Source organism: Lepidochelys kempii, chromosome 11 (assembly GCF_965140265.1).
Source record: "Lepidochelys kempii isolate rLepKem1 chromosome 11, rLepKem1.hap2, whole genome shotgun sequence".
In the NCBI taxonomy this organism is placed as follows: Eukaryota; Metazoa; Chordata; order Testudines; family Cheloniidae; genus Lepidochelys; species Lepidochelys kempii.
The window spans coordinates 62,019,193-62,036,322 of record NC_133266.1 but is presented as its reverse complement, the minus strand read 5'-3'; the positions used below and the strand labels follow the sequence as shown (position 1 = coordinate 62,036,322).

The 17,130-nt window shown below is 40.8% G+C and overlaps 1 protein-coding gene across 2 annotated transcripts in view; it reads right to left on the bottom strand.

The window, feature by feature from the left end:
- Nucleotides 1-17,130, bottom strand: part of PARD3B (par-3 family cell polarity regulator beta) — a 602,621-nt gene that overhangs the window by 23,995 nt on the left and 561,496 nt on the right. For both annotated transcript variants that reach the window (XM_073306519.1, XM_073306530.1), the window contains one exon: nt 13,620-13,699. In XM_073306519.1, coding sequence (XP_073162620.1) covers nt 13,620-13,699 — 80 coding nt within the window. The remainder of the gene's footprint in view (nt 1-13,619; nt 13,700-17,130) is intronic.

Below are 17,130 nucleotides of genomic sequence, written 5' to 3'. Positions count from 1 at the left end.
AGAAGAATTAATCTGAATATATATATTGTTTCTTGAGTTTTTAAAATATATATATATTTTAAAAACTAAAGAAACAAACAAATTTTTTCCAGGGCTAGAAATGAATGTTGCATGTTATAGGTAATCAGGGATGTCAATTTTTCTAATGGTATAATGGGACACAACAGGTGTTACTAGCCCCTAGCTGCCAGGAGATACGGGACCTTAATGTTAACCTTAACCAATACTGTTACTGCTCTGAACATTACCAATCCTGGATAGGAGCTTGGACCACAATAATTTTCCAGTCCAGGTTTTACTTGATTCATATTTGGGGAGAAGATAGATAGAATGCTATGGAAGGTTCTTTTGTTTAAAAAAACAAAACAAAACAGTTGCTATCTGAAAGGTTGGAATACTAGCAGTAATCCTGGGTTGGTGGGCAGAGAACAGATGACAAAACCAAATGTGTAAATCCTGTGTGTTACATGGCTCCAGAGTTTATCACATTGTTCTGGAATTTACCAGGTGGTTGAAGAAATGAAGGAATTTATTCCATGAGTTCCATGATTGCATTTAGGTCTGACCCAACACCTCCTGAAGTCAATGAGAATATTTCCAGTGATTCCAGCTGCCATTGGTTCATGCCCACGTTGACTTGAATGTCACTTCTTGCTATTACTCAATGTGTGACAGAATCAGGTCCTTAGAAAATACCACACTTGGATACTACACTGATGGGTGCAATAAAAGACCCTTGGGTGGATAAATGGAAGAAGAGAAAGATGGATGAAAAATTAAATTTAGAAAACTGTCTTGACATGTTTTTAGTAGGCCGATATCTAAACTGTTCAGAGAAATACACCCCTCACTCACGCAATGGAAGCAGTCTGGCTGCCACCTGCATGAGGTGTGTGGTAACAGCTGCACTACCAACTGCTTTTACTATTAACTTCTTTAGTGATCTCTCTCAATCCCAAATTAGGTACCTTTTAATCACTAATATTGTTAAACTCTCGCCCCACAAGGTGGCCAGGGCTTCACTGAGAACACTAGTGACCACTGACTTCAGTTTTGTTAAGAAGTCTGGCCCTTCTGCTTCTGTTTGGCTCAGTCTATCCCTCCTGGCATCCATTTTATTTTGCTTTCTTAGTGCATGGTATCATTTGTGCTTGTGGTATGCGTGCTGCATATTTGCTCATGAACCAGAACGATACTTCAGTTGCTGAGGTTCACATGGCCTGTAATTTTCGTAAGATGTCCAATTAAGATGGCCCACAAAAAAAGTACCTTTCTATTTTCTCATCATATTTTCTTCTTTCCTGTTCCATAATAGCATAGTTCCTAAGGGCGCTTTCTATGTTTGTTATGAGAGGCAGCATCTTGCTACTATGACAGCACAACTCTCTGATAACACCTTCTTTGCTGTAATTAAACCACCACATCTGTCCTGTAAAGATTGGATAAAGGGTAGGTGACGGGCTGAGGTTATAAAAACCAACAGCAGCCAGCCTTACTAGTGGACACCAATAGTACAATGGTTGAACAGCTATTCGTTTATTGGAGTCTAGCTGAATCTTGATAGACTGGGTGAGACTTTAATGGATTATGCTGTTAGAAGCTTGCTGAAGAATATTGATGGAGCAAGCTACGAAGTTGGACCTACTACGTTCTGTGTGTCCAAGGTATGTATTGATGGACTCTTTCCTTCCTCCTTTGCTGGTGGGATCTATCGGGTATTACTGTCACTTTTAATTGGCAAAGGCCTGTCTCTCAACCTCACCTCCAGGTCTATTTATCTAGAGAAAGTGAATCTCAAGAGCTTGGGCTGGAAGAGTTGTCTTTTCCTCAACTTATTTTAAGTGAACCTCAAGACAAAATGAAGTGCCATTTCCTCACTTTAAAAATCCAAGGTCTACACTTTTTCAGATTTAATTTATAATACATCTTAAGCAGCTATGTTTTCACCCTATATATAAAGATCTTCTATTTAGAAACCAGCCAGTTGAGTTTCCCGATCTGTTGGTCTCCTGGGCGATTTCAACATCAATGTTGATAATGCAGAGGATACATTTGCATTTCGTAGCACATCTCATTCCCCAGGTTTCACTCAGTATGTCACTCTGTTGATGTATTCTGTGGGACATACTCTTTGTTTTTTAATTTGAGCTCACTCTTTTTAATTTGCATTCACTTATCTTTTTTCCACAGATCCTTCATCTCAACCTAAAACGTTTTTACTGACACTTGTTTCTTTCATTAATGTTTTGTTGATGAAAATTTGTTTTGTTCTTGTACTCATTGGAGGGCTGGCTAATACTGCTTCTTTTTCTGTTAATGAGGCCACGTCTCCATAATTTCACAATGTGTAATGTAATATTAACTCAAATGCTTCTCTTTGGAGACAGCCTTTTCCTAGATCTCTAGTTTTATTTTTAAGCAGAATTTAGTACCTTTATATTTAGTGGCTTATGCCTTGACATACACTAAATTCTCTACAAGACTCATGCTTTTTGTACATGTGACACTTTCAAGAATATTTATTTATCCCAACTAATATCTACTTACAACCTAGGCCAGCTGTTTAGTTTCAAAAAATTAATTGACTTTTAAACCATTCCATATTGCATCAACTGGCTCTTCGCTGTGAGGAGTTGAGAGGCTTTATTAGAAAAACTGACAAAATCCACCTCTGTCAGCCCCCCTGTCCACTTCCAAAGTATTCTTCTGGGAGATCTGTTTTTTAGTTTTTGTTTTTTTGTAAGAAATATCCCTGCTGCTGTAGATATTTTCTTTGCTAAATTTTCTTTAGTTACTCCCATGGAAATTGCAGAGGTGGCCTGACAGCTGCACTTCGTGACTTGATGTCTTGACCCTTGACCTTCTTGACTTCTTAAAGAATGCCTTTCAGCATTAAAGACCTAATTTGGTTTAGATAGGAAGCATCTTGTTAATTTCAACTCATGTTCCACTCTATTTTTAAGGAAGCTGAAATTACTCCTAAAAACAAACCCTCTTCACTTTCAAATTCTACGATAAGATTTTTGTAACTATGATCCTGTTTGCAATCTTTAAAGCCTCCTTTTACACAAGAGTTTTGGAGAAGTCATGTTTGCTTAGCTGCAAGCCCATTTTGTGAGATATGTTTAAAATAAACACCAACCTTCCCACTTTGCTGCCTGCTTTTCTATGCCTGATTTGAAGACACTCATTATTTAAGACAATAAATACACTTGTTTATGATCTCTATGCACTTTTTGGGGATTGGAGTTTGACTCTGTGTTTCAAAATAAGACTGAAGCCATCAGTGTGATACTGGGTCACGATTTCACCATAAAATGCTGCATGTACCAATATGCAGAAATAAGAGAATCTCTTCTTTTCTGCTTTGTATGGTTGGCCTGTATGGAACTATCACTGGTATGAGAAATTCCATTCAAGATTTAGACTCTGTCCTCCTCGAAGCATAATGACCTTCTTGATAGCTTGGCTTTTAGGCAGTTTTTGTAATAATCAGTTTTATTACTGGCAGTGGTAAGTACAGTAAGTTAGATAGTTAGACTCCACTGTGATTTTGGATTTAAGCTAATCTTTAAATGAGCACATCAGCTCAGTTCCTAAGCTAGTGCTCTATCAGGGAGGACCAATCTCTTTTTTCTCTGCATGTATTCCCTCTTGGCTGTTTTATTGCAACTTTTTTCCTGGAGGTCCTTGAGTAGTCCAATATTCCCATTAAAACTGATTCAGAACGCACCTGTCAGGACTTTAAAACCAACCAAAACCCTACACATATTTCACTTATAATGAGATCATTGCATGGGAAGATATCAGATTTTAGGATTTTGCTGTATTTTCAATAGAAGGGCCACTGTTGAGATAAAAATCATATTTAAAATTATTACTCAAGTTACTAACATTACTTTAGATTATTAAAACTGAAAATAAACAAAATCAAATGGTCCATTATAAATGCTCCTTGTTTATTTCTGATATTTGATTTTGGTTGATTGATATTGGACAATTAAGTTAGGCTATTCACTTTTGTTTTTAGTTAGTCACCGTTACATTCAATTTCCGATGTTACACACTCTTGTGCTTGGGTTTGCAACACTGAAATTAAAACACGTAAAATAAAATTTCTATTCATAAGAAGTTTTGGAATCTCCTCCTCTCCATTCACCCCTTTTACACTTTATTTTTTTTAACAAGATCTAAATTCTGGGCCTAAATTAAGTTAACAGCGGGTCAGCATTGCACCTTACGGTCCTTGTTGCAGCCTTTGTTCTGCGGATGCTGGTTTGTTTTCTTTTCCTGGCTTTTCAAGACAATGGGTGGCTAAGTTTTGTAATTACCATGAACCACTAATCATTGGGCACTTTTTTTTTTACTAAAGGCAGATTGACATTTTAAAATCTAAAATTAAGTGTTATTTTTGTAAACTCACATTTAATTAGCACAGTTAAGTATCCTTTCCTTGACTTGGAAAGCTTTTTAATTCTTACAAGAAGTTCCATCATCATCAGAATCTTTTTTTCCCTTTTGTATTGTAAAACAGCTATTTGATGCAGCAGAAAAGAAAAGTAACAGAGAAGGAGGTAGGCAGAATGGAGATCAGATAAGTATCACATTAGGATGACTTCATGAGCCCACCAAATAGAATACAAGCTCCCTGATTGAGAAACAATGGTGCCAAGATGAGGACAGAAGAGAGAAGTATGCAGAATGAGAGTGGCACATTGAGCAAAACATTTCAGCACAGTCAAGAAACTTAGCAGAACAATGATTCCCCCATCAAAAAGCAATAGGAGGCAGATGGAAGAGTGACAATAAAAAAGAAAAACATTGAGAGCTTGGAGAATAATATAAGAAATAAGAGAGATCTGCGGGACCAGTATAGGTTAATGTGGAGAGGGGACCAAGAAAGGGGCCAGAAGATCAAGGTTTACATGGTTTCAGTAGCTAGATTGCACACGTGGCATGGAGGAGCTGCAGCCCCACATCCTGGCCCCAACTGAGAATATTGGACTTGACCTTCTCAGACTGATTTCTCTGCATGATTGTAGCATATACATCCCACACCTTTGCCCAGTTATACCATTATTAGATCCCAGTGCACACTACAAACTTTAACCAAGTGTTGGACAATCATGTTGTAACCAGTCCTCTGACATTTCATAGAATATCAGGATTGGAAGGGACTCAGGAGGTCATCTAGTCCAACCCCCTGCTCAAAGCAGGACCAATTGCCAATTTTTGCCCCATATACCTAAATGGCCCCCTCACAGATTGAATTCACAACCCTGGGTTTAGTGGGCCAATGCTCAAACCACTGAGCTATCCCTTCCCCCAAAAGTCAGTGATATTCTCCCACACTGTTCTTTAGTAGATGGGAGTTACCCTATTGTAGAACAGGCTATGGGATTGTCCCACCATCTTAGAATCATAGCACATCAGAGTTGGAAGGGACCTCAGGAGGTCAGCTAGTCCAACCCCCTGCTCAAAGCAGGACCAATCCCCAATTATTTGGCTCAGATCCCTAAATGGCCCCCTCAAGGATTGAACTCACAGCCCTGGGTTTAGCAGGCCAATGCACAAACCACTGAGCTATAGATGTTTCTGTAATGTAGGTAGTCCTTAGGAGTGAGGTGGAGTCAGCGATGTCATTCAGATAGGCAGGAGACACAATAGGGAGAGGCGCTTGGGACTATATTTTCTATCTGGGAAAACTGATTTAAAGGATGAGGGAGTTTAATCCTCCACTGTTCATGAACTTCATTGATTTTTCAAGATTTGTCATGTGTGGAAGAAGAAGTTAAGATCTGAGGCAAGTTAACTAGTTTAGATACGTGTGTGACCACATAATCTGTGTGACAGTCAACAGTTTACAGTGCAGTGACTTAAGGACAAGAATGGACATCAAAATACATTAGTACTATATCACTAAGCTAGATAAAGGATAGAGTGGTCAGTAATGGAAGAGGGAGTGGAAGAGGGAGGGATACAGATTAATTGTTGCTTATCCCAAGATGAGAAAGTTGCCTACCTCTCTACAGAATTTTGAGGGAAAAAATAAATGCAGCTAAAAAGGAGTTGTTTCAGCCTCCAGGTGAACATTTCAAATTCTATGATGACTGCAACAGGCAAGTATATTCTACTGAACATCAGAAGTTGACAGATTAGCTTTGTACAAATGCATAAGATATACTCAGTAACACAGCCTCCATGACGGAACAGACCTTTGATAATTCTCAAGATCTGTCTGGACTTGGATTAATAAATTATTTCATTGCTAGTAAAAGTTTGGCGAGAGTGACACATTTATAAACATACAACATGTGGGTTATTCTGTGCACTCTCCTTTGTCCCAGGTTATTGCTACTAAAGTTGCAGTGGGGTCCATGATCAGTACTGGCATTACTGGGAATACACATCTGTTGAATGTAATATCATTGCCATCCTCTTGCACGTGCTAAAAACAATGCTGCAGTAAGCAAATGGAAATTCCAAGGCAGTGCATAATGCAGATATTAATTGAAGAGACAAACAAAGGAAAACAGAAGAGCAGATAAGTTTTAAGTGCTAGGAAAGGTGTCAGAAGATAACTAGGTAGAACATCACAGGAATGATATCATAGGAGACAGTGATGTTTTTTTGGTTAGCTGTATACCAAAGGAGAGCAGTTTACAGTTTAAATGGGACATACAAATCAAACAAACAATGCACTGGATGAGCCACATGGCCGTTCTAACCAAGAAGATAGCCATTTTTAATTAGCAGGTGACCTTTTTACTGAAGCAGCTTAATACTGATGCAAGTTTCAAAAAAGGAATTTTAAGGAATTATTCGCATGGAAAGAGGGTCGTTGCCTTGTACAATGGGAGTGAGAGGCAATTCCAGAAGACGAAGGCAGCCCGGAAGTGCAGATGAGATGAGAGTTGAAGGTTATGAAGGGAAAAGCGAGGTGGGGAGTTATTTGCAGTACCCAAGAGAAAAGCAATGGAGCTGTAAAATGAGAGCAGACTTGTCAGCAAAAACAGACTTCACCATCTTGAAATAATGGCAACTAGTGTGAACTTGATGAGGAAGCCAGTAGAGCTTGGTGAGGAACCTACGCTTCTTGTCTGTCTCTATGAGGGCCTCCTTTATGATGGCAGCTGTTACGGAAATTCTTCTTTTGCCCAGAATGGTGGGAAATGACTTTTGCCTACATGACTGTCAATGCTGCCTCACAAACTGTCCTGCAGGGAAGGCTCCAACCCCTTTGGCGATGCTGTCTTCATGCCTTTAGTGAGAAACGGAAGCTGCTCAGCCTCTTTAACTTATCCACGAGAAGGTTAAAAGATGAGGTGATCACAGTGTACAAGCACCTACCTGAGCAGAGATTTCTGACAATAGGCAGCTCTTTAATCTAACCAAAAAAGGCACAAGATCCAATGACTGGAAGCTGAAGCTAGATAAATTTGGACTAGAAACAAGGTACAATTTTTTAATCCTGAGGGTGAATAACCTGTGTAACAACTTACCTAGAGAAGTGGTGGATTCTCCATCTTAAAATCAAGACTAAATATCTTTGTATAAGACATTCCATAGCTCAGAGGTGGCCAAACTTACTGACCCTCTGAGCTGCATACGACAATCTTCAGAAGTTCCAGAGCTGGGGCACACCTGCCGGAGCTTGGGGGTTTAGCACCACTCCTGCTGAAGCCCCAAGGCCTGGCTGGTGCGCTGTGGGGCTCAAGCCCCAAGGCCCCCCTCCCCACTGGACAGAAGTGCCTACCCTACCACCCCACTGCAAGGCTGAGGTTCTGAGCTCCCCCCACCCCAAGTCTGGTGGGTGGACAATGGGGTGGCTCAGCGAGCCGTACCATAACGGTAAAGAGCCGCACATGACTCATGATCCACAGTTTGGCCACCCATGCACAGCTCAAACAGAAGTTATGAGCTTGATGCAGAAACTACTGGGTAAGGCTCTAGGGGCCTGTGTTATTAAGCAGCTCAGACTAGATGATCACAATGGTCCTGTTTGCCCTTGGAATCTATGATACCCTTTTTATTTACTGACCTAGGAAATGCGAGTTGCATAGCGGATCCTGAACATGAGTCTCCTGGCAAAGGCAATGCATTGTGCTGCCACTTCTTTAATTAATACATCAATAGATTTCCCATCTTTGGGGTACATATTATATTGAACATAAACACACTTGTGAAAGTGCCGTTCTGCTCAGCCCTCTTCTCCTTGGCCACGGAAATGATCGATACAATCTGAATTTATTTTTTAGTCTTTACGGTTATTTTTTAATGTTCTTTTTGCCTCAGATGCTTGTTCTTGAATCATATGAAGAACCTTGAGGAACTGAAACATTGACTTTTTGTGACATCAGCATTTCTTACTAGCAAGGGGGCTGAGATTTGTGGTATATATCACAGCATCACCAATCCCTGGGTCTGTTTTAGTGACTGACAGCTTAGTTACTAGTCAGAGCCTACTTCCGAATCCATTAGGAGAAAGGAATAACTCTTCATGCTTAGGACATAATATTTCTCCAATTGGGGCTGCCATGAGCAAAATTATAGCTTACGTTATGACAGACCGCAATGAAATTGAAGTGCAAAAAAAACCCTGTGAGCAATTAAACCAGCTTCAAGTGCATATTTGTCCACTGGTTTAACCAAACAAATACTTCAAATGTGAAAGAGAGAGAGGTGGGTTACTGAAGACAAACAAACAAAAATATTTTTCTAGCTCCTCATACTATAACCATGCTCCTATTTCCCAAATAGTCCCCCGCGGAGCCGAAGAATCAAGTCCTTGAAGATTTAACATTGCTTAATAATACCATTCAGCACTACTCAGCCTTAGCCCTGGGGCATCGCATAGCTGCTGAGTGCCAAGAACTGTATCTTTCTTGCAAAGCTTTATGTTCTGCCTTTACCATTTTGCTTCCATCTGGAGATGATATAGCACAGTGCAGTATGAGATGGGGACCTGCCACTAGCCTGCCATAGTAACACACCAATAACTCAGTAGATAACATTTGCGTCTCTCTAGATGTTTTCAAATAAAGCCTATAATCTGATACTAGCTTCGATAAAAACTTGACCACATAACTCAGTTGGCTACTGATTAAGCTAGCCACATATTAAAGCTTCTTTTAAGGCTGTTGCCTACTTTTCTTAACAGACAGAAGTATTTCAACTTTTAATTAAAAAATAACCTTACATACAACAGATCCTGCTCCCATCAAAGTCAGCAGGGTTTTTGTCACTGAGCTCAACAGGAAGAGGATTACCTCCATATATTTTAAATTCTTTGCTTCTTTTGTTGATAAGGCAAACACACTTACAGAACCGCATTTTCTCTAATTCTGCTCTAAAATAGAGGTCATGAGCCAGTGAAGCTACATTGATTTACACCAGCTAAGAATCTGATCCATTGTGCTTTGGTTAAACTTCTCAGCACCCAGAGGGAAGGGAGATGAAAACATAAGGCCACAGGGCAAAGTGCCACGGGTGTTTTAAAACTGGGATTTGAACTTTAATGAAAGATATAGCAGGAGAGCTTGGGTATGCTACCAATGACAATCATGCCTTCTTTGTAGGTAGCCTCGCACACCTTCAGAGTTGAATGGGTGCCCTGGGAACATACGGCATATTTTTCAAAATAATGTGATGGTAACCCTAGTTCTCTCGTGTCCATTTCAGAGGGATGCCAAAGCTCTCTATTCATTCGTTCATTCCAATCTCTCATGCCCTCCAACATGGCTCCTGCTTGTTGCCAGGTAGCAGTAACAGTTTTATTGCAAGGGCATCTAATTATTCCAGCTATTGTGCTGATTTTTTTCCCAAGAGAAATCAGCCACAGCCCAAGCCCGGATACTTTCCTTCCTCTTGCAGAAGTGTTCTCCCCTCTTCCCTGGAACTTTTGAAGCTTTACTTGTCTGCTTGGTGAATTTAGGTAAGTCCCACATGCTGGTGACAGAGACTTACTTTTATAAAACGATGTAAGATTAGAAATGTGCTTAATTTGTTAGGAAATGGTCTCTGCAACCCCATTCCGCCACCCCTTTCTAGCCCTAAAAGCCAGCTGTTTACACGCAATTACACCTTTTTTACACTGATTGGCTGATAAAAGGAAGGTGAGAAGGATTTTGATAATTTACCGTTAGATCAGACTGCCCACATTTTTTACAAATTTCCCAGAATGTTCAAGATGCCCAGTTTGATCACACTGCCCATGACAGGTTTCAAAGTAGCAGCCATGTTAGTCTATATCCACAAAAGAAAAGGAGGACTTGTGGCACCTTAGAGACTAACCAATTTATTTGAGCATAAGCTTTCGTGAGCTACAGCTCACTTCATCGGATGCATTTTCCCATGACGAGCTTTGGGAAAACTCAAGACGATTGCATAATGCTAGGGACAGGCCAATCAGGCTGCAGTCAGTGATGGGCAGCTGAGCGAGAGCTCTAATAGAGAATAAGAACAGCACAGAATAAAATGCCAGCAGTGTGCAGATGACATTCAGCTATACATCACATCCAGATCAGACGGAAACAGCACCCTCCCACAGGTGTCCAATGGCTTGACTGAATTCAACACCTGGATGAGCAGCAGGTGAATAAAGCTGAGCCCTGGAAAAAAGGAGGGGATACTGGTGGGGAGAGGGAAATACATTGAAGAACATGCCACCTCGATAAGGACATCGATCTATCTTAAGGTTTTGTACTGCTGCCCATTCCTCCTCGTAGCTGAGTGCTTTCCATGTAAAATAGGTTATTAACGATCTGAAGGCAGATTTCCAGAGTTCTCGGCCCTGGTTTTCACCTGGACTCCTCTGTACTTCCGGATATTCAAACGGCCAGCTCTGCAAAATAATCCTCATTTCCATTAGTGGCTGCCAGGAAGAGTGCAGCCTCTTCTGCTGGATTCAGACTTTGCCCAGTGACCCACTCATTTATGATCTCTGGCCTTGATTACTATGGTGCTTTCAGAGAAGTAAACTTACAAGAGCTCTTTGCAATTGGTTCAGAACACAGCAGCCCGTCTGTTGAACAACACATGCAGTCGAGAGCACATCACTCCAATGCTCTGCTCTCTCCATGATGGAAGCATTATGGAGGCAAACTACTGATATTGCATGAACCCTGGCAGTGTGGGTGCTAAGACCATGAGGTACTGACACCCCTACTAAAGTACAGTGTGACTCATGGTATAGCCTAATCTTCTTAGACAGGCACTGAGCAGAAGTGACCCCCTCTTTACACTGATCCCCAAAGGCCATAGAAAATCTTGATAACTTCCTAAATTCCCCGTCCTATCCAGCTAAACCCTCAAACCCCTGTCGAGATTTAGGGTATGGAGTCCAGTTTCCACTAGCTAAAATTGAGGTTTTGAGAAGAACATGGGGAGATTAATGGGTTGAGTCAGATGGAAGTACTCAGGAAAAAACAATTGGGTGTCATTGTGAATAGCTCACAGGAATTGCCTACTAAGGATGTTGCTGCCCTCACAAAAGCAAACAAGACACAGGATGCAAAAAGAACAGGATGGAAAATAGCAGTGAAAACAGTTAATGTCATATAAAAGAATGGTTTGCTCATATCTGGAACACTGTGATCAGTTCTGGTCATTCTAGCTCAAAAAAAGATAGAGCTGAAATAAGAGGGAATTCAGAGACAGGTAATTAAAGTGATTAGAGGCATAGGAAGACTACCATATTTACAGAGATTGAAAAGAATAGGATTGTTTAGTTTGGAGAGCAGATGAATAAGAGAGGACATGAAAGAGGAAGGCAAAACAATGAATGGGGCAGAGAAGGTATATTGGGCATTGCTGTTCAAGTTTTTCTTGTGATTCAAGAACAAGTGGCTGATCAATAAAATGAAAGGCAGTAAGATTTAAAACTGATAAAAAGGTTAATTTTTTTTAATACTCTACATATACTTAACCTGTGGAACTTGCTGCTAAAAGGTATAACTGAGGACAAGAACTTAGTAGGATTCAGAAAAAAGGGTTGGACATATATATGGATGAGAACAGAAAAAATTATAAAAACCATTGCTAAGAATCAAACAGCAGGCTATTAAGCAGTGTTGCTGCCACGGTGTTGGTCCCAGTATATGAGAGATAAGTGGGTGAGACTTCTAATAGAGCAGCTTCTGTTGACGAAAGAGAGACACTTTCAAGCTTCAGAGAACTTTTCTTCAGGTCCTTTGAGGCTTTGTGGAACTTGAAAGCATGTTCCTCCACCAACAGAAGTTGGTCCAATAAAAGATATTACCTCACCCACCTTATCTCACTAATATCCCGGGACCAATGTCACTAGACCACCACTGCAAACAACCACCAACACAAATCAATAATAGGCAGTCATTGAACCACAGGTCCATTCTGTGGTTTAAACAACACAACACACATTAAAAAGTACTTACTTAAGTCCAACAATGCTGAAGTTTGTGAAACAGCTTTTCGAAAAGAGATCTAATTATTTTCAAGCATTGAGATATTCTCTATATTCTAGAGAGACTAACAAATTTACTTGAGCAAAAGCTTTCGTGAGCTACAGCTCACTTCATCGGATGCATTCGACGAAGTGAGCTGTAGCTCACAAAAGCTCATGCTCAAATAAATTGGTTAGTCTCTAAGGTGCCACAAGCACTCCTCTTCTTTTTGCGAATACAGACTAACACGGCTGCTACTCTGAAACCTCTATATTCTAGTTCATAGTGGTATGTCATATTACATTAAGCCTTTGCAACAACAGATTTAGAAACAAACAGTCAAATGGAAAAAATAGAAGAAAAGATGTAGCTACAATGCACGCTCATTTATTTCCCACAGATACCAGCACTGATGTGCCATGCCCTTTGGGGTCCTCAGGAAACGTGGCACCAGTTGATTGTCTCACCCTCATTTAGGAAAACTTGCTCCTCCACATCTCCACCTAAGATCCACTTTCTTGCTTAGCATGCTTGGAGGGTAAATATTCTCTATTTTCATTTTCTCCCCACTGCTCTAACCTTTCTTCATTTCTTTTTCTAGCTTGCTAATTCTCACACTCTGCTATTAGAACTCTCACAGAACCTGGATTGTAATCTTTGAAAGGTTTCCTCTTTGCCACGCCCTGCTGATTCCAGACTAAAGTTATTCATAAAAAAACCCCCAAAACCTCCAAGAATTCTCTCTCATTTCCAGTGGAGTTGAGTTACAGTATATAGTTACCATATTGGAACAGGATTGTTAGTCAAATTTTCCTTCCAGCAATGGTGGTGCTGTAGGAGCTGTCACGGCTGCAGTGCAGATGCCTCACAGCAATGCTCTGTCATTGCCAGTTATGATTTTAGCACTATAAACTTTGTCACAGTTATGCCCTGCTAAGACCTGCTATAACTCTAGCACACTAAGCTTCCTCATTGTCATGTTCTTTCCCTGTGGATCATGACTCTTGCTGACATGTTCAATGAGAACGACTTTATTTTTTTAAAAATCAACTGTCTAAATTATTAATACAGTTATAAAGATGGCACTAAATCATCAGCAGAAGGCAGCGAGACAAAACTGCAACATAATCTCTCATTTCAGAGCCAGACGGCTGTTCTATGCAGATAGAATCAGTGCACGAGGAAGCCTCAGTGATGTACCTGGGTAAGGATGCATATTGCCTTTCCATCCCTTCAAAGCGGAGATTGTGTGAACTCCCATCTGGACCTTTTCCAGACACCTGTGGAGAGAAGAGTAATTAGAGATGAAGATCAATTATACACACCAGTTACTGACAATGAATCTCAAAATGATAATCAGAGAACAAATGATGCTGCAGGGTGCCAAAATCAACAAAAGAAAGGCAAGGGCTCAGAGAATCCACAAATCCCATACTTAATCTTATCACTACTAACAAGAAAGGGTTCCATATCAAAGGACTGTTTAGAACAGGTCCTCAGTGCAGTTCCCTTGGCAGTAGGCCAGCAGGGATACTGTAAACTTTTTAGGTTAGTCTCCCACCTGTAATTCAGCAAAATCAGGAGATAAACCTGATTAAATAAAAGCATTTTAATATTGCCGAGTAATGCACACATTATTCAAAGGAAAGAATGAGTTTACATACTAGTTCCAGATCTGTTTATCATCTGTTGTCAATTTTTCTACAGTAAAAAATGTGATATAAACAACCTTTGCTTTCATTCATAACACAAATCCAGAAGCTTTCCCTAACACTGTTGTAAAGCTGAATATCCAACAGGAAGGTCAGTGCATTTATCATGTTCTAGTGTCGTTTCAGAAGTGAAGCATTAATGTGCTCAGGGAAAACATCAGCTCGCTACTTGGTTTGTTTTCAAGATGGCAGCTGTGGTTGGCTGGATGTGAAATCCTATCAGGAAGACTCAAACTGAGGTAAGAATGCTGAACTTAGACGCTTTTAGCTTATAGGAGTTGTCTCAATTTCACTCTCTCAATGCCTGCTGATGGCCCAAGTGTTAAGAGCCTTGTTAAAATGGAGCTATTAGTCTTTTCCTCCATAAATGCAGAAGGCTCACTGACTGCACTCAGTGTTTCCTACATTAGTATGTAGTCCTATTCTGGCACTGCTAGAATCAGCAGTTTTATAAAGCAATATACCGTGAGGCCATTAAAAATCCCCTTCCCCCTTTACAGATTAATGGCAGAAGGGAAGATTTAATGCCTTTTCAAACGCTTCTTAACAATTCATTAAGAAGAAAAGAATAAATCACACTCGGCTTTCTGTAAATGTCTGATTATAAAAAGAGGAAACACAAACTAAAAGTAACATGTTTTTCACATTCTACAGGTTAGAGAGCACCCTTCTGTCAATCTTATCATTTATGCACAATACGTCAGTTTCACTAAAGAGATTTAAAACCTGTCGTGATGGAAAGTTTGTGCAGTGAGTTGTAATTAGGCTTATTCCCCTGTATATAATGTTTTCATGTACAATATCTCTTAGAGAGATCCATAACAAAAAACAAGTCCAGTGTAAACAGATGTATTATCAGATTAAGTTGCTAAGCAGAGAGAGTTTCAGGAATTATTCTAGACTAGTAGCATTATGCCAAGTCTGCCTCCTAATATTCTGGAGCTAATATTAGTAATAATCCAGTATTTTGCTAAGTGAACAACCTATTCTGGAGGGGCCCGTGGCTAATGCCTCTTGCTTTGAATCAAAATGGTAAGGGGACCTTAAGGGGTTGATGAGTACCAGAAAATAATCATCTCTGATTTGAAATAAACCTACTTTAATAGTGCCTCACTTAGGGAAAAAAATATCACTGTCCTAGATTTCATAAGGAGAGTAGAAGGCCAAACAGATTATTTTGTTCATTTTTCCACCAGTAAAAGTGACACACGCTTTACACAGAAAGTAAGTACAAAAATTCACAGTCACTTCAGCTGTTCTCACACTTCTAATTTGAGCGGTTTGGTAATTTTCCTTAAATAGATGGGTACTCAGGTGATAGACAATCCCAGAACTTTTTGCTATTTTTTGCGGAAAAGCAAAGAAAAGAAAACAGATTTAAGCTTTTGTTTACTGAGCACAAAAATCATGTAAAACACGGTCTACCTGCGTGATGCATGATAGAGGATACAGGATAAATGATACACACAGGTAGTTAATTGCAAATTCTAAGCCAGAATGCAAATTTCCTGGTGATTACTTTTAAGCCTACTAAGGCCTGATCTACACTACGAGTTTATGTCAGATTTAGCAGTGTTAAATCGAATTAACCCTGCACCCGTCTACACAACGGAGCCATTTTTTCCGACATAAAGGGCTCTAAAAACTGATTTCTGTACTCCTCCGCAACGAGGGGATTAGCGCTGATATCAACATCGCCGTTTTGAATTAGGGTTAATGTGGACACAATTCGAAGGTATTGGCCTCCGGGAGCTATCCCACAGTGCACCACTGTGACCGCTCTGGACAGCGCTCTGAACTCGGATGCACTGGCCAGGTATACAGGAAAAGCCCTGGGAACTTTTGAATCACATTGCCTGTTTGGCCAGCCGAGCTCATCAGCAGGTGACCATGGAGTCCCAGAATCGAAAAAGAGCTCCAACATGGACCGAACTGGAGGTACAGGATCTGACTGTTGTATGGGGAGAGGAATCCATGCTATCGGAACTACGTTCCAAAAGATGAAATGCCAAAACATTTCAAAAAATCTCCAAAGCCATGAGGGACAGAGGCTACATCAAGGACGCAACACAGTGCCGCATGAAACTTAAGGAGCTCAGACAAGCATACCAGAAAACCAAAGAATCAAACCGACGCTCCGGGACAGATCCCCAGACATGCTGCTTCTACGCTGAGCTGCATGCAATTCTAGGGGGGGCTGCCACCACTACCACACTCCTGTCCGTGGACTCCGAAGATGGGGTACTCTCCGCCGTGCCTGAGGATTTTGCGGACGGGGAAGATGAGGAGGAAGAGGACGAGCTTGAGAGCACACAGCACACCATTCTCCCCGACAGCCAGGATCGTTTTATCACCCTGACTGAAATACCCTCCCAATCCAATGAAGCCGCAGAAAGGACCCTTGGTGAGTGTACCTTTTTAAATACAATACATGTTATAAAAGCAAGCGTATTTTAATGATTAAGTAGCCCTGAGCACTTGGGATGCATTCATGGCCAGTACAGCTACTGGAAAAGTCTGTAGCGGAAATCCTCCAGGGACATCTCCATGAAGCTCTCCTGGAGGTACTCAAAAAGCCTTTGCAGAAGGTTTCTGGGGAGAAAGCCTTATTCCGTCCTCCATGGTAGGACACTTTACCATGTCATGCTAGCAGCAAGTAATCTGGTATCATTGCATGACAAAACCTGGCAGCGTATGGTTCTGGTGTTTGCTGGCATTCAAGCAACATTCGTTCTTTATCTCTCTGTGTTATCCTCAGGAGAGTGATATCGTTCGTGGTAACCTGGTTGAAATAGGGGAATTTAATTAAGGGGACATTCAGAGGTGGCCATTCCTACTGGGCTGTTTGCCTGTGGCTGAAAAGAAATTCTCCCCGCAGTTAGCCACGCGGTGGGGTGTAGGGCGGGCAATGGCGCTGAGCTGTTCACATTTGGCTAGCAGGGATCTTCCCTGATACCAGCCATGTGGTGGGGGGAGGGGTAAAGTGATCATCCCAGAGA